Genomic DNA, 18,431 nt, shown 5'->3' on the forward strand with positions numbered 1-18,431 from the left:
CAGCCATTGTGGATGCAATACCTCAGATTACAGCCACGAAGTAAAAACCCGACAGTACGCGGAGGCTTACACCTATGTGACGAACTGATACGAAAAGCTATTAGGCTATAAGTATGTATTGACCATTCTCTATTTGAAACTAAAGGCTAAATTGTTATATAATAAATCTAAAGTTATTAGTATTGCTATTTATGCCGTTAACAGAGTGCGTCGCTCCATTAACATTCTTCCTCTATTAGTCATTTCATTCTTGGCCTTAATTTTGTAGTAAATTCCACAAATATTCAAAATTATTTATAACAGTTTCAATAATTATCAACTTACAATTTTGGGCACATTAATTACTTCCAAATTTGACGGCACCTGATGTCCATTATAATTCGGCATACGCGTGAACCTACTATGATCTCTACCTTATTTGTTACTGGCCGAGAGCTGCTTCCATCGCATTGATTTCAAAACTTGTGAACACCATATCTTACTGCATGCCACTTATCCATGTTTACTTGGAGGCTTGTGAGGTCATATGCTATTAAACGTTTGGGTATTTAAAAATCATTTTGTCTCACAGTAAGCGTAGTAACAGTAGAGGGTGACCCCATGTAACTGCCCTGAAGTGTAGTTCTGTGAAACCTGTTTTCTCTATTTTCGTAGTCAGCGAACTGTTTTCAACTTTCGGAAACAATAAGGCATCAGTACAGGAGTCGTTCTTTGCACTAACTTAATTGGTTATGTTAAGACAGAGATTTAAATTACATGCAAAACGAGTTTAGATGAATACACATTCTACTTTTAAAAAATTTAATCCGCTTTTATACAAGATCACAGTACGCTATTCAGCCTAGTAGCTCATCCTGATGGAACACGTAATACTATCACCGTCACTGTCACGATCCTATAGTGTGATTCATGTGTGATAATTTATTTCTGAATGAATTTCTTTCAACGGCAAACATTTGTAGACCATGAAGTGACCAGCTTGGTCCCCTATTCGAATCCCCGAGAGAGAACACCTGTCGATAATGAGACGACGTTTGAAGACCATTCCGGGAATTTAAGTTGATGGAACAGCCGAAGTAAAGAGTGGCACAAAGCTTTTGACAACCCACTGTCTACCTCGTAGAATCAATGGATCGCTGTGTAGGTAACACTTTTGCACAGTATTTCAGAAACAAAAACTAAGTATATCGGGATACATAACAGCTACGAAGCTGGCCAATTCTCTTGTAGTAGAGAGAGCAGCAAGGCAGTAGGATTTACTTCCCGTGGTGCCTATAGAAACCGTATTAACGCTCTATGGCCAGAGGTCACTTTCACAATACGAAACTGAAATATAATTCGCTGCTTTTAGACTTCTTATCAGTTCGAACTTAAGTTGCCTGTCTGGAGTAGTGTTTCATCTTTTATTGATTACGAGGCAAGTGTTAAACAACTTTCCTTGTTTTCAACAAGATCTCTCAATCCGTTACCATAGGTACTTTTTTCTGTTTTATTTTTCATAATTCGAAGTAAGCAGAGTACGCAACATCCCATAGATATCTGTGAAGAAATTCTGACCCACAGACTCAGCTTGTTCCAGTAGAGCACTTTATAAATGATTAACAGTTTGACTCTATTTTCCACGCTTACGCGAATGATTTTCATTTAATTTGATAACGCTATCCATATAACTATTTGGAAACCTTTTCCTTTATTTCACACATAAATCAATAGTGATGACTGTAACCTATGTGAACAACATTGCCCAGTGATATAACCATCTCATTTTAATCGTTTTAAATAATATTGTCCTGTACTATATTTCTTTAAAGAAAAAGAACCTTTTTACTGTAGTAAACCTCCGTCTTACCCTACAGAACAAAATCAGTAGTGCAGCGCCTTAATCAGTCACCTGTAAGTGCTGAACTACTATGTAGAGCAGTGAACTGTCCAACACATAAAAAACATTGATCAGCAGGTGGTCAAACCCAAACAGGTGAGAAGTAGTCTAACATCTTCCTCACAGTAGCTAGAAGGGGCCTTTTAATTTATAATTTGCTCGGAGTGTTTCAGATAACGCGCAGTGTGACCTGCAATGTTGTCAATATGCTAAACGACGCATCATATTGGGTCAGCAACAGTTTCAAATTACTCTCTGACGACTCCTTTGCCTACCTATTTGAGGCTTACCCCGAACATCTGTCTTACTGTAGCTATGTTGTAGTATATTAAGCGAGATTTGAACGAAAAAATGGAGCTGGCGCCAGGAAAATGGTGCGAATCGATTAACCCCTTTTGCGAAATATTTTAATTGGGCTGAAATTAATGCTCAGCTAATGGCACCATTTCTATATGTTCAGTTTGGATTTATGCGTGCAAAAAATGCACAAAAGCACGTTCTTCTGGGAGATTTATGATGCGCTCCACTTCTATACTTTAAACCTGTACGAATCGATTCAGGCTTTTCACGAAAGTAGATAAACATATAGCGTCAAATTCATTGTCAAAATACGGTGATTTAAAGTTGAGCTAAATGTACCACGTAAAATTCATTCTTAAGTGATCTGAATGTGCTGAAACGGTTTAAAGTAAATCAAATTAATACAAATGCTTTCTACGATAAAATAGAAAACTCACTGTCAAAAATCTAGCTTCATTCCGATTTTACGTGCAAAAAACGCTTTTTGTCTTTTTTATCCTTGCCGATTCTATGTTTCAAAGTTGTGCGAATCAGTTCAAGCTTTTTAAGAGGGTAGGCAAATTCACGTTATTAATGCTCGTCCTGTTGTTTTGTGAAAGCTTTATCCGTTGCACGATTTAGGCAACACAGTTCGAAAGACGATAAAAGTCCCTACACCAGACCAGTCGTAGATACTCTTGTTTTCAAATTTTTCCACAGTTTTCCCATAGTCCATGTTTCACCACCATACAATACTGTTCTCCAAACGTACTGAAATTTCTTTCTAAAATTAAGGCCTTTGTTTCATGCTAGGAGACTTCTCTTGGCTAGGAATGACCTTTTTGTCAGTGCTAGTCTGCTTCTTAAGTCTTTTTTGCTCCGTCCGTCATGACTTATCATGCTGCCTCGGTAGCAGAATTCCTTAACTTCTTCTACAACTTGATCAGCAATACAAATATTAAGTTTCTGGCTATTCTCATTTCTGCTACTTCTCAATACTTTCGTCTTTCTTCGATTGAATCTAAATTCATATTCTGTTCTCATTAGACTGTTCGTTCTATTCAGCCTACCTGTCATTGTCACAGAGGTTAGCAACGTTATTGCGAATCGTATCGATGATATCCTTTCACATGACATTTAATTTCACTCTTGAAATAGTCTTTTATTTCCGTTATCGCTTCTTCAAAAAAATGGCTCTGAGCACTATGGGACTCAACTGCTGACGTCATAAGTCCCCTAGAACTTAGAACTACTTAAACCTAACTAACCTAAGGACAACACACACATCCATGCCCGAGGCAGGATTCGAACCTGCGACCGTAGCGGTCGCGCGGTTTCAGACTGTAGCGCCAGAACCGCTCGGCCACCAGCAGCCGGCTCGCTTCTTCGACGTATAGTTTGAACAGTAGAAGTGAAAGACTACATCCCTGTCTTACACCATTTTTAATCTGAGCACTTTGTTCTTGGTCATCCACTCTTATTGTTCCTGTGCATGTTGGATATCATACTTCTTTCCTTATACCATATCCCTGTTTTTCTCAGAATTTCGAATATCTTGCACCATTTGACATTATCGGACACTTTTTTCAAGTCAAGAAATCCTATGAATTTGTCTTGATTTTTTTTAGTCTTGGTTCCACCATCAACCACAACGTCAGAACCGCCTGTCTGGCATCATTACCTTTCCTAAAGCCAGACTGACTGTCATCTTGTCATTCTTGTATATGTGACTGTTGTCAGTAGCTTAGATGCATAGGCAGGTAAGCTGATTATGCGGTAATTCTCTGGTCTCTCCTCTGCATTTAACACGGAGAATTTCAGTTGCACACTTATTGTTACCGATCTTGCTTTTAATTTCACTGATGGTTGTCTTGATTTTCGTATATGCTGGCTCAATCTTTCCGACAACAATTTTTTTTTTTCGATTTCGTCACATTTTTCGTGCAGTCATTTAACCTGAGCTTCCCTACATTTCCTATTTATTTCATTCTCAAGTGACTTATACTTCTGTTGCCTGCACCTCTCTGAAAATTATTGTACTTCCTTCTTTCATTGATTAAATGAAAAATTTGTTCTGTTACTCATGGATTCCTCGCAGTTATCTTCTTTGTACCCCTGTTTTTCTTTCTGTGATTCTGTGATTGCCCTGTTTAGAGATGTCCATTCTTCTTCAACTGAAATGGCCACTGAACAAATCCTTATTAAAGTAAGTACAGCCTCAGACAACTTCCAGCGTTTATTACTTAGTATTTCCGTACCCCACGTCTTTGTCCATCTATTCTTCCTTACTATTCTCTTAAACTTCAACCTTCTCGTCATGAGAAGTAAGTTGTGATCTGAATGTGTACTCGATACTGGGTCCGCCTTACAATGCAGTATCTGATTTCGGAATCTCTGCCTGACGAAGATATTTGACTGAGATCTTCCCGTATCTCACGGCCTTTTCAAGTATATCACATTCTCTTGTGATTCTTGAACCGAATATTCGTTCGAACTAGTTGAAATTTTTGCAGAACTCAGTTAGACCCTCTCCCATTGCTTGTAGCAAGTCCATACTCTTCTGTAACCATTTCTTCCACTTCTTCCCCGACAACCACTTTCTCTCGTTTAAGTATTCCAGAGTCTCCATGCTAGGATCTCAGTTCATCGGTGTACTCCTTAAGAAAGTGCGGCAGGGCTGCCCAGATAATTTCATTGATAATCTTTGGAATAAAAGCTGCCTTGTTACCACGAATGTCTACTGGGTAAGTTCAGAAAATAGGGGTAAGAGAGACTGCAACAATTATTGTGACTCCATAGCATATATCACATAGATAAGAGTAAGTTAATGGAGTTTAAGCTACATACCATGCCTCATAATATTTATCTTATTCAATGGAAAAGGTACAAAGGTTAACTGTGTGTGTTGACTCTTCAGAAGGGCATGTAATACGCCATCGAGAGGTAAAACTGGGGTTTTAGACAGATATCTTGTACATTGGTATCGAAGTCGATGAAACAAGTATTAGGAAAAGTGTGATACTGGATGAAAAAAAAAAAAAAAACAATGTGCGTCTAGTTCGGCGGGCCTGAAATATGGTATATGCCTCCCACCTGTCACAACATAACCTTATGGCCAGTTCTCTTGCTGCTGCAAGAAATCGCCAGTACTCGTACCTTACGAAACTTTTCTGAGTTATGCCTATAACGTAAGGGTAATGTTTTAACCATCGAGACTCTTAGTGGTTGTAACAAAATTCTTATGAGGGAAGCAAGATTCCATTTTCTTCTTCAGAGTAACAGTCATAGTCCAATACGAGGTATTTGTTGATATCGATAATTGTAGTACTACTGAGCGGCCGTTTATCAATTGATACTTACTTTCAAGTTCTTGAGGGCCTCAACGTCCTCTGCATACTTGTGGTACGAATCACACGCCACGTCTCCGTTATCCCAATTTGAGGCATAGTCCGGGTGCTCGTGCAACATATGGTCCCATATGTTCTCACCTTTGCCTATAAGCAAACACATGGAACGTCCGAATAAAGGCAAACAAAACAACTCTACCAGTGCAAGAAGATGGAGGTGTTACAACACAATGACAAGTGCAACGAAAGTTAAAGAGTAAAGTATGCAAGACTGACATTATATACAGTTACATGAGCGCATAAAGAGCAGAGTAACACAGGCAAATAATAGCGGGAATTCGTGGACACTTCGTATTAGCCGTAATGTGGAAGAAATTGTGTCAATGTACGTTCGGAGCGTAGACATCCACGGATGTGAATCATGGACTGCGAGAATCGAAGGATTTGATATGTGATGCTATTAAATCCTGTTGAAAATTGAATGTGCTGATGAGATACGAAATGAGGAGGTTCTCCACAGAATCGGTGGGAAACTCTGACACGAAGAAGGAACAGGACGACACGATATGTGTTAAGACATCACGAAATGACTTCTACGGAACTAGAGGGAGCTGTCATGTAAAAAATTGTTTCATTCCATCTTGGTGTTGTGGTACACCAATCTTCTCTTGCTCCCATTTAAAAAAGCAGTCGCAGGTTGCACAGTGATCTTTATTAGCTTAGGAGTTAATAAAGAACAATGTGCAACCTCCGACTGTTTTTAAATAGTAAACTGTAGAGTATAAAACTGTAGAAGGTGAATTATATTGGAATATATCAAACAAACAATTGAAATCACTTTGTGTAGTGCTGAGGAGGCTGCCACAGGAAGACACGTCATTGAGGCCTGCATAAAACTGATCTTAAGACTGATGACTCTTCCACCACTTCTCACCAAATAAGACAAACTGAATTCGTGAAGCCTGAAATTGTCAGGGGGAGACGGCGATCTCAGTGTGGTTTATTAAATACAAGAATTTTAAAGTAATGAACTTTTAATGCCTACACCGCAAAATTTCCTATTATAATTAAAGTACGATAACTAGTTTTGATTGTAATGAACAACCATCTTCAGATCGTTCAAAATGGAAAAATCAGTGAAATACACTGGGGAACACCATTCTCTGTTACCAAGCAAAGACATGCATTCGTAAATACCAATGGAATGACAGAACGTATTTAAAAAACATCACCGTGAGCAAGCCACATTGTAGACCGTAATCGCGCAATATGACGACAGTAAAAGAAAACGGGCAGTTGCGTGAGTAAAAATTGTATCGAAAGCTCATTATCCAAACGAACCTTTGCGTATACTGTTCTCACTCTAATACCTGCTGCACTGTTGCAAATTATGAGTGAAAACAGGAGACGCAACGGTTCCAAAACCGGAACCGTTGCCTATATTGTTCTCATACTAATATTTGCTAAACTGTTCTAAATAATAAGTTTAGAAATTATTTTTCCTCATGCAACTAGTCATTTTCCTTTATCGTCGCTGTGGTGTCACCGCCAGACAGCACACTTGCTAGGTGGTAGTTTAAATCGGCCGCGGTCCATTAGTACACGTCGGACCCGCGTGTCGCCACTGTGTGATCGCAGACCGAGCGCCACCACATGGCAGGTCTAGAGAGACGTACTAGCACTCGCCCCAGATGTACGACGACGTTGCTAGCGACTACACTGACGAAGCCTTTCTCTCATTTGCCGAGAGACAGTTAGAATAGCCTTCAGCTAAGTTAATGGCTACGACCTAGCAAGGCGCCATTTGTACCATTGCATGTACCTCAAGATAGAGTCTCACTTGTATCATCCAGAATGCTGTATACCAAAGGACAATATAAAAGTTAAGTGTTCTAGTAGCTACGTTCTTTTCTTTATCACATTCATTACGAATCCTGTTCCAGACTTAACGCCAGACGGCGTGAGTTGACGCGTGCCCTTTCGGCTACTTCACTGTGGACTGGCTGCCTTAACAGTCCACTACAGTCGCCATTCTGCAAGATTATGGACTAGATAGTGGCTTGTTCCCTGTGATATCTTTACACTACGTACTGTCATTGTCTTCGTATTTATGAATGTTTTCCAATGCGATTTATCGCTTTTTTACATTTTCCGAAGATGATTTTACATGAGAACCGAAACTAATTATGTTACTTCAGTTCTAATTTGAAAATTACGGTCTAAGCATTAAAAGTTTTCTACTGCGAACAAATTTTTTATTTGTGAAACTAAATTGTTTGAAATGAGGTTTCTCCGTTATTTAAATGGATCACAAGATGAACATTGAAATTAGCGATTAAAGGTCGAGTCAGTTACAGGAGATATATTAGCTGAAGTGATTACGTCCACACTGTGGAAGGTAATAGAATCACTGAGTTGCGCTGCAGTATGATCCCAGAGTAAAACGAGTTGCTGGTATTAACAGTTCTGAAGCACAACAGGTCGATATGTAATGTCGTTCCAGGATGTCGATCCATGATATCGATGACGATGATGATGATGATGATGATGATGATGCATATCGTTCGTATTTGCAGTGTACCAGAACACAGTGCTATCGATAGAATTATACCCAGGGTGATCGAGGTTACAGTATCACTCCATGAGTATTTGGAGAACATAGACAGGGCCTCATGTTGAGAAGCGGTTTTCATTTTATCATGAAAAAGACTTTCTTTTCTTTCCGTAGATGATTTCCGTGAGATACTGGCCGTCCTCTTCACAATTTATGACAATTTATAAGGTACATTCAAAATTAAAAGAATAGCGGGTTGTAAAATGTAACAATATTATTGCTTACGAAAGAGGGTGTGGTCCGTATAACAACGCTTAGGCCCCAAACTTGCCGCTAGAGAGACATGGTTACACTCCCCAGTGAGGACAGAAGGAGCACGTGCACACGTCAACCTCCAATGCGGTCAGTATTGCTGGAAACAATGGAGGCCTGAGAAAGAAAGCAAAGGGGAGTAGTGCATTTCCTGACAGCGGAAAGAGTGCATCGAAAGGAAATTCAACAATGGAGGGCACAAGTGTACGAAGAGCACTCCATATCCGTTGCAGGGGTTAAGGCGTGGCACAAGCGATACGTGGAAAGACGGACGTCGTTGGCAGATGAAGCACAATCTGGAAGACCACGTCGTATTACCGATACCATTGTCCAGCGCGTGGAAGCCCCGATTGTCGGTGAGTCATAGCGCGACAGATGGGATTCAGTGTCGGAAACGCTACTAACACACAGTTCTCTCCCTGCGTTTGTGTAGCCCTTGGATTTCTCTTCCCCGCACTCCTCTCGCTGTAAGGAACTGAACTACACCCCTTTGCTCTACTTTTGAAGCCTCAGTTTCGCTGTTTTTAGCGCTACTGATCCAGCAGACGGTCGACATGTGCACGAGCTCCCTCTATCGTCGCGTAGGTGTGCGCCCATGTCCGTCTAGCGGCGAGTTTGGAGCTTCATCCCTCTTATGGGGACCACATCATCCCCCGTAGACAATAGCATTATGAGCCATTCAGCGGTTTCCATTTTACAGCCTCTAGCTCGTCTATTTTTCAATGCACCTTATACAATATTACATAAGTATAAACGAGTGTCCTAACATAGCAACTATGGGCTACTATACTGTAGGCGTCAAAGGGATACGAGATTTAATTTTTGGTCAGGTTGGTTTCACCCTTTACTGATGTGCCATAAAATATGAGCGAGCTACTTTCGTCTCTTGGACAGTGCAGACGCGTCGCTAAGTGTTCCTTGATTTTCTTCCTGAAACTGACGGTCAATACGCGGTTCTGATTAAGCATAACAGCGCAATCGGGTCAGTACATTGCATAAAAAAAGTAACGTTCCAACTACAACACCTGAATCGCCACCAAGAATGGACGGTGGCCATTATAGCGTTGGAAGCGGCCCGCCGCAACAGGAAGATGCTTGTAATGGATGGTCATTTTCCCAGATCCTGCACGGTTATCTGCTTCCCGATGGGATGTTTCAGTATTATCGAAGACTTCAATCGCGTCACGCCTGGAATTCAGTGCCGTGTGGAGATTCTTTGTTGAGGGTAGTTTATTCCTAATAGTACTGCTACAAAATTTGGTGCAAGGGCGTGAGTAGTCTGCCGCTTCACTTTCAACAGTTGGATACAAGAGTCTGGATTCAGACAGCACCACTTGCATTGAAGGATATCAAGATGTGCAAAACACAATGTGAAATGTGGTAGTAAGAGAGTCTGCAGTTACAGTCTCAAAAAAGAGCTGACACTTATTCTAACACGAATGAGAATATTTGTGGAAGGTGGACGCCGTATTGGTGAATATTGACCACAATGCAGTTATTTAAATCCAGCAGTGCATGGACCATTTTTTTTAGTGTAGCTTATTCGGGGCGGCGACTTGAAGTATGTGGCCATTTCACAACAGAAAGGAAACAAAATCTCAAAGCCGTGGCCTTGCATCAAAAAATGCGAAGTCGATTTCATCTGCCGTAAAAGATAGGACCAGAATTTCTGGCATACAGAAGGGATTCTTCACGTCAGTTACCTCGAAAAGGATGAAACTGTCCAAATGGAAAAAATACGTGGTGAGACTGAACTGAAAAATAAAATGAGAATATATTTCTTCAGAACGCTGAGCCTGCCCCGGCAGGATACTTTGGCTATGTGATTGCTGCGCAATATTAAATATCATCTAATGGATTATCCAGCTAATAATGAAATTTGACACCCGCCACCAAGTAAAGTAGTTCATAGTTTCAAAAGATTTGGAGTTCGATGAAATTTACTTCTACACGTATGTATAACAGAGCTTCCAAAGACGAAATTCGTGAATGACAGTTTCTCGCTGCAATAGTCTTAGAGTTGGCTGACCTGCAACCTGATTTTATGTTTTTAAGTTATGAAAAACAGCTATTCGCTGTAAGGTGGAGAGCTTGTCCCCTTGGTTTCGAATGTTATCTTAGCGCTGAAAAGAAGTTGCAGGCCTTGTTATTGAATCATAAAAATCCGTTTCTAACATTTCTGTTATCAGAGACTACTGACTGAAAACATTAGGAATAGCGATGAGAAACTACAAAAATGATGCTTTTGTCAGTAAAGATTGCAAGAGTCTCGAGCTATGTACCCCTCCAGCCACATTAGCACATTGTATTCCTCTTCCAACTTATTCAGTTCTCGATATTTTACTCCCTCTACTGGGATTACCTTCAGGGTTCCACTGGCGTTCCTGGGTGCCTAAAATGTGACGCGGCTTAACGACTCGGAAGAATTTACTATCAATGACAACACGCACGAAGGCTGACTGATTTATGAAAAGAAACAAAAAAATGGCATCTCCGTGGTTCATCACGCTTACACCGTGCGCAAGTTTCTCTAGACTTGGTAATGGGCTCAGTTCTTCAGGTATGCCATACGAGGCTGAAGCTACTCATTGATGATTAGATTCCTTCGAGCTACCAGATAACCCCAGACGTCTTTATGGGATTCAGACCAGCAGCGTTGGGCAACTTCAGTCGTGGGTTCACTGACGCATCCTTTCTTTGAAACTGCCACGCTCAGTCGAGGTCAAACATAGAACTTTTGAGTGCATGGCTGATGTCAGAAGACGGGAGTATCCCAGCATACAGCTCATTATGGAGATGTACAGGAAAGGTTACGGCATCCAGATTGTTAAAGAGTACATGCTGGATAGTTTTTACGGTAACCTGAGTGAATGGCTCAGGTCATGGTAGGAATATCCTTCGAAGGACCACATTCACCCTGAACCACACCCTCCGCACATTTCGGATTAAACGCATCTTTGGGTCGTCTGTGTACTTGACGCCTTCCATCATGTGAAAAGATGAGAAATCGAGACTCATTCGACCATACTACACGTTCCCAATCAGCTACTATTCTGTCTCTATGTTGACTGTCCCACTGCACACGTGCAGCTTTATGTGATGCGGTGAAAGTGGCATTTTGCGACGTAGCAGACTCCAACTTTCCATTAAACGCATTTCCGTTCGCAATGTTCGCTCAGAAACCGGTTGATATGAACCTTGATTATCTGAGAGCAGCATTTCCTGACACAGGACTCTGTTTCCTGTCGGTTGGGGTCTTTTTACAGTCACCGTTCTTACGTAGCGTTACATGCAAACGGTTCACCACTTCTCGTAGACACGGGTGCCAGTCTGCATTCAAACACAAAAAAGATCGGGGAACTTCAGTCACAGGTTCTCAGGTACATCTTTTCTTCGAATCTGTTACTCTCGATCCGGCATCCGATTGGCATATGTAGAGCAGGTGCAGACTGGATCGTAACCTACCCCCTTTCGCGGGCAAGTGCTCTACGACTATTTAAGCACGACTCATGAGCCGCCCAGTACCTCTCTCTTACTTTGAAATCTTTTGTTTAAGGTTTTTTCCTACATGGCTTGCAGTGCTACCACTCCCAGAAGATACTGCGGAAATGGCTTTCACACATTTTAAGGGGATTGTTTTCAGACAGACTTTTGATTTTGCAGCAGAATGTACACTTAGTATGGGTGGATATGTCAGCACGTCAAGCAGTTTCCCACCAGTCCCAGTCCGCCATGCAGTTTTAATGTGTTTGGCACTTTAAGATTCATGCATATCCCGCCGTACACTGGAAATTCAGTCTGGAGACAAACACCATCTGACCAGTAGTATTTGGACACCCTTATGTAATGCGAAACATAATAGGAGATGTCACGAGAGGTAGACCTCACAGCATGTAAGGAAGCGTTAACAGCAGAGTGGTTCTGTCAGGAGAGCTCAGTGATTGTGAACGTGGACTGAATAACAAATCCATCACAGACATTTCAACCCATAGCGGACCTCATGTACTGAAAGTCGAGCATTTCGAAGCGTGGCTGTGAAAATCACATGAAATCAGTGAAAGTAATCATTCGTGTGTTCTAATGTACCATCCGCAGTCCAAATTGCACAACGACTGTGGATAAGGATTAAAGGAATACAACAGCGCCTCTCAAAAGCCCCACATTTCTGCACTCAGTACTGGGCGATGCTTAGGTGGTGTAAACATCGACGCCATTAAACTGTGGATGACTGGAAACGACTGATCTGGAGTGTTGAATAGCCGCTATACCCTGTGTAGGTCCGTTGGAAGAGTGGGGGTATGGCGGTTGCCTGGAGAACTTTACCTACCATCATCTGCACTGGCAGCAGTGAAGTACGGAGGAGGTGGTGTTACGGCGTGGGAATGTATTCGTGGGTAGAGTGTGGTCCGCTTCTGGTGCTTAAGAAAACGCCAAATGCAGAAGAATACGAAGAATAGCATTGTATACCGCGCACAGTAAAGGAGCATTTAGAACGCATTCGGGAGGACGACGGTTCAATGCCGCGTCCGGCCATCCTGATTTAGGTTTTCCGTGATTTCCCTAAATCGCTCAAGGCAAATGCCGGGATGGTTTCTTTGAAAGGGCACGGCCTACTTCCTTCCCCTTCCTCCCCTAATTCGATGAGACCGATGACCTCGCTGTCTGATCGCCTCCCCCAAAAACAACCAACAAACAGTTAGGAGACAATGTTTGTGTAACATGACAGTGCATCGTCATAAAGCAGCAGCTGCGAGGCAATGAATTGTAGGTAATGACGTTCCTGAAATTTAGTGACCTCAACCCAACGGAGCAGCTTTGTAATGAGTTGCAACGTCGACTACACCTAGACGCTAGCGTCGAGAACCGCTACCCTCTCTTGTTCCGGCTCTTGCGGAAGAATTGTTTGCCTTAACTCCGAAGTTATTCAGACATCTCATTGAAAGTCTGGCCGGTATTGTTGCCTGGATACCTTTTATTTACATATATAACCTGATGCGGTGAAGGCCATCAGACCTTCTCCTACATCGGACAATGGTTTCACACTTACAATATCTTTTGTACGTCACAGTTCCCTAAGAAATACAGTTGTAATATAACAAACAATATTAAAATGATACGAGTGTCTGAAGTGGCAATGTGAGTAAACAGTATTAAGAACTAATAAAGTTAGTTGAGGCAATACCTGTACTACTGAAGCTAGTACCACTAATTGTGATAATAGTGTAATAATAATAATGTCAATAATAACAATGATGATAGTGGCAAAAAATGATCCTAAGGATGTACAAGATACATGTTTTAATTTTGTGGCGAGTACTGCGGAAAGGAAATTTAAGGGGACTGCGACACTTAAGATTACTAGGGAAAGAGGAAGATCTGGTTGGAGAAAAGGATGTACAAGGGTTATGAGCGCGTAAGGGAGAATGGTAATCCGTATTGTTACTTTAGTAGATATGTCACTAATTGTCTTTTGAAGGTGGAGATATTATTCAGTCCACTGATAAGATGCGAGGGGACAATCCAGAGACAAGTTCCTGCCAATGACAAGAACTTCGAGAAAGTGGCTGAACGATGGAACGGGACAGAATGGATAGTGCTGTAATGGGACGGGTATTTCTGCCTTGTCGTTAAGGCCGAAGAGAGATATGAGGAACAGTGTACGTTCCGAAGACGGTGGAGAAGGCAGCGGTCGTGGATATCTCTGTTCTTGTCTGCACACAGACAGACTAGCTGTACATAGGATGCTGAAATACAAGCAAAGAGTCTAACATTAAAGATATAGCGAACACAGGCATTCATAACCAGTTCCAGGCGCAGCGAGCTTTCCTGACCTAGGAATTGCAGGGTAACATCGATGAGATCAATAACTGGAAGTACAAGTGTTTGTACAAATTTCTTTTACAGTTTAAAAGAAATAGCTATTTATATTTCCTTAATGCTTGAAGGGATGGTGATGCCTTCTTGCAAACTGTAGTTACGTGCTCAGTCCGATTCAATGGTCCACTCGTATTGTACTGCTAGATTCTTTGCTGAAAGAGAGGAGTTGGTATTTGTCCCATTTACGATTAAAGATGGTAGGAATCACTGATAAATGTGGCTAATGAGACTAGAATGTTAAAATTCATGGTGAAACCCTCAGCTGTCATTTATTTTGCACAATTAGCTACTAGTTTCGGTCAATGGCCGTTATCAAGCCTAGGATGTAGGAGAGGGCCTGATGACCTATATCACATCAGGTTAAATATTTAAATAAAAGCTATCCAGGCACCGGCAGGAAAGTTACACCATGATTTGAACAAAAGTAATTTGCTCTTTTAAGGCCAGCCTAGCAAGTAAACAATTTCTCACAATAATAACTCTGTACGATGGTTTTCTTTGAGAAGCATGTCCTCATCGACAGTTAATAACACACTCAATGACCAATGAGTGTCTTTAGGTATAGTTTGAGCTGTACCCTGTGCCCATTGTGATTGTGCACACAGATCGGTATTGAGATTCTCAATATCTTTCTCCAGATTTATTGGTTTTGCTCAAAGATTCAATTGGATGCCATCAACGTACATTGCAGTAGGGCAAAATTGAAGACTAATCATTTACATACAACGAAAAGAGCAGACGACCTAACAGCGAGCCCTGGGGAACGCCTGGTACTTTTGATCATACAGTGTACATACCACCGATAACTGTGACGTCAGCGGTGGAGAGTCGTGTGACCTCTCAGCACAAGGTCCACACTCTATCTCCAAGGAGCCCACTGTTCTCTTATAAGGGGATATCTTATTCATACAGAGGTGTAAGTTGCAACACCACTGAGAATCATTATTGGTGTGAAATGCGGCGTGAAGCCGTGGGCTAACTAGTGGCCACTCACCGTCCTCGTTCCAGGCGCCCTCTATCTGGTAAGCTGCCGTAGCTGCGCCGAACATGAAGCCGTCGGGGAACTTGTTGACCGCGTCTGCCCGCTTGATGCGGATGGCCGACCGGTTGCCCAGGGCGGCCGCTTGGGCCACCACGAGCCCGGCGGCGAGCAGCAGCAGAGTCCTCGTCGGCACCATCGCTCTCTTTGCCCGGAAGCCCCAGTGCGTTTATTCCTGCATCGGCTACCGTTTATAGCTTGTGGCAGCCACAGCGTTCCTGATAACCCTGGCCGCGGTGATTGGTCCAGCGCTATCTAATTATAGGTTGTAGCGTCAGCATGCTCACTCTGACAACCATATCTCTAGCTATTCATCTTTTGACTAAATCCCATTAATCCTATTTGTTTTCCATTTATGTGTGTACGTGGTGGGGAGGGGCGGAGGAGAAGCGCCTTTGAAAGCAATTTCTTTTCACTTAGTGCGTACGTTTTCCAGTTTATCCCTATGTACAAAAAATACATGGAAGATATTCGTCCCCGCCTCGACGTTTAACACATATACACACCAATTTATAAAGCCAGCTACAGTTAACGTGTTCTCACAAAAAATAGGTGGGAATATTTGCGAAAGATATTACAATAACCTAGCTAACCAAAGTTAGCGAACCAGTGTTGACAGCAGAAATAACAGAAGAATAAATAATTGCCGTAAGATAATGTGGTAGGCAATATGTTGGTAGGTTGATTTGGGTGGAGAGACGAAACAAAGAGGTCATCGGTCCCACTGGATTAGGGAAGGAAATCACGGTGCCGTTTCAAGGGAACCATTCTGGAATTTGCCTGAAGCGATTTAGGGAAATCACGGAAAACCTAAATCAGGATGGCCGGAGGCAGGTTTGAACCGTCGTTATTCCCAATGCGACTCCAATGTACTAACTACAGCGCCACCTCGCTCGGTGGGTAAGATGTATGAACATGCGAAATACCCTCAGATTTCATGAATGTGATACTTCAAATTCTAAGCAATCAGGTGGTGACAGATGGGAACATTACCTAGCTATCACTTCGATAAATCATGGCTGCAAAATACCAACACGAATTCCTTGCGAAAGAATGGGAAACCTGGTAGAAGCCGACCTTTGGGATGATCAGTTTGGTTTCCGGATAAATGGAGGAATACATGATGAACAGTGTCTCTGAGACTTGAAAAGAAAGGTTAAGGAAAGGAAAACCTACGTTTCTTGCATTTGTAAACTTAGGGAAAGCTTTTAACAATACTGATTGGAGTACTCCCCTCGAAATCGTGGAAGTATCAGGGTTAAATACAGGGAACGAATGGATGTTTACAACTTGCTCAGAAACCAGACGACAGTTATGAGAGTCAAGGGGTATGAAAGGGAAGCAGTGGTTGTAAACGGAGTGAGACACCAGTAAAGCCGTAAAGGAAAACAATGAAAAATTTGAAGAAGAGTTAACGTTCAGGAGAAGAAATAAAAACATCTATGTTCAGAGACAGAAAAGGACCTGGAAGGACAGATGAACTGAATTTCTTGAAAGGAGTGTATGGGAGCAACACGAAAATCATGAAATGTGTGTGTGTGACATATTATGGGACTTAGCTGCTAAGGTCATCAGTCCCTAAGCTTACACACTACTTAACCTAAATTATCCTAAGGACAAACACACACACCCATGCCCGAGGGAGGACTCGAACCTCCGCCGGGACGAGCCACACAGTCCATGACTGCAGCGCCTGAGACCGCTCGGCTAATCCCGCGCGGCTCCTGAAATGTGATCGAAATAAATCAGGTGATGTTGAGGGAATTAGATTAAGAAAAAGTTGTAAATGAGTTTTGTTATTTGGGCAGCAAAACGACTGACGATGGTCGAAGTAGAGAGGATATGAAATTTATACTAGCTATGACAAGAAAAGCATTTCTGAAGAAAAGAAATTCATTTACATCGACTATAGATCTAAGTGTTAGGAAGTCTTTTCTAAAAGCGTTTGTATGGCGTGTAGGCATTGAACTGAAACATGATAAACTGTTTAAAGAAGAAGAGAATAGAGACCTTTGGAATGTTGCGTTACAAAAGAATGCTGAATTTTTGATGGTAGATCGCTTTACTAATGAGAAGGCAATGAAAATAAATTGTGGTAAAATTTGACTAGAAGAATGAATCGGTTAATGGGACACCTTCTGAGACATCAAGGATTACGAATTTAGTATTAAAGAGAAGATGGTCTCGGGGAGCGGGGGGATGAAAACAGTAGAGGGAGGCCCAGAGTGAGAGGCCAAGAGATGAATACACTGGGGAAATTAATTCCAGTTTTGGCCAACAGGTGCGAATCTGGCTCTGCGAGTGGAAGAAAGACGTATACGAATGTTTCTCTATGCAATGGATTTGGATAGGGACGTGGGCATAAAAGGTAAAAGAAGCGGGAATGGCATAATTTTTTGTTATTAACCATAGTCTCCACAGTTTCATCTACATCTACATCTACATGATTACTCTGCAATTCACATTTAAGTGCTTGGCAGAGGGTTCATCGAACCACAATCATACCGTCTCTCTACCATTCCACTCCCGAACAGCGCGCGGGAAAAACGAACACCTAAACCTTTCTCTTCGAGGTCTGATTTCTCTTATTTTATTTTGATGATCATTCCTACCTATGTAGGTTGGGCTCAACAAAATATTTTGGCATTCGGATGAGAAAGTTGGTGACTGAAATTTCGTAAATAGATCTCGCCAAGACGAAAAACGTCTTTGCTTTAATGACTTCCATCCCAACTCGCGTATCATATCTGCCACACACTCTCCCCTATTACGTGATAATACAAAATGAGCTGCCCTTTTTTACACCCTTTCGTTGTCCACCGTCAATCCCACCTGGTAAGGATCCCACACCGCGCAGCAATATTCTAACAGAGGACGAACGAGTGTAGTGTAAGCTGTCTCTTTAGTGGACTTGTTGCATCTTCTAAGTGTCCTGCCAATGAAACGCAACCTTTGGCTCGCCTTCCCCACAGTATTATCTATGTGGTCTTCCCAACTGAAGTTGTTCGTAATTTTAACACCCAGGTACTTAGTTGAATTGACAGCCTTGAGAATTGTATTATTTATCGAGTAATCGAATTCCAACGGATTTCTTTTGGAACTCACGTGGATCACCTCACACTTTTCGTTATTTAGCGTCAACTG

General features: G+C 41.9%; 1 protein-coding gene across 1 annotated transcript in view; it reads right to left on the bottom strand.

The window, feature by feature from the left end:
- Window positions 1–15,438, bottom strand: part of LOC126198873 (myrosinase 1-like) — a 55,979-nt gene extending 40,541 nt beyond the window's left edge. The window contains exons 1-2 of the mRNA XM_049935475.1: window positions 15,243–15,438; window positions 5,519–5,652 (exon numbers count right to left, since the gene is read on the bottom strand). Of these exons, the coding sequence (XP_049791432.1) occupies window positions 5,519–5,652; window positions 15,243–15,426 (318 nt within the window). The 5' untranslated portion in view covers window positions 15,427–15,438. The remainder of the gene's footprint in view (window positions 1–5,518; window positions 5,653–15,242) is intronic.
- Between the last annotated feature and the right edge of the window lie 2,993 nt (window positions 15,439–18,431).

The sequence above is a fragment of the Schistocerca nitens genome, chromosome 8 (assembly GCF_023898315.1).
Source record: "Schistocerca nitens isolate TAMUIC-IGC-003100 chromosome 8, iqSchNite1.1, whole genome shotgun sequence".
NCBI lineage: Eukaryota > Metazoa > Arthropoda > Insecta > Orthoptera > Acrididae > Schistocerca > Schistocerca nitens.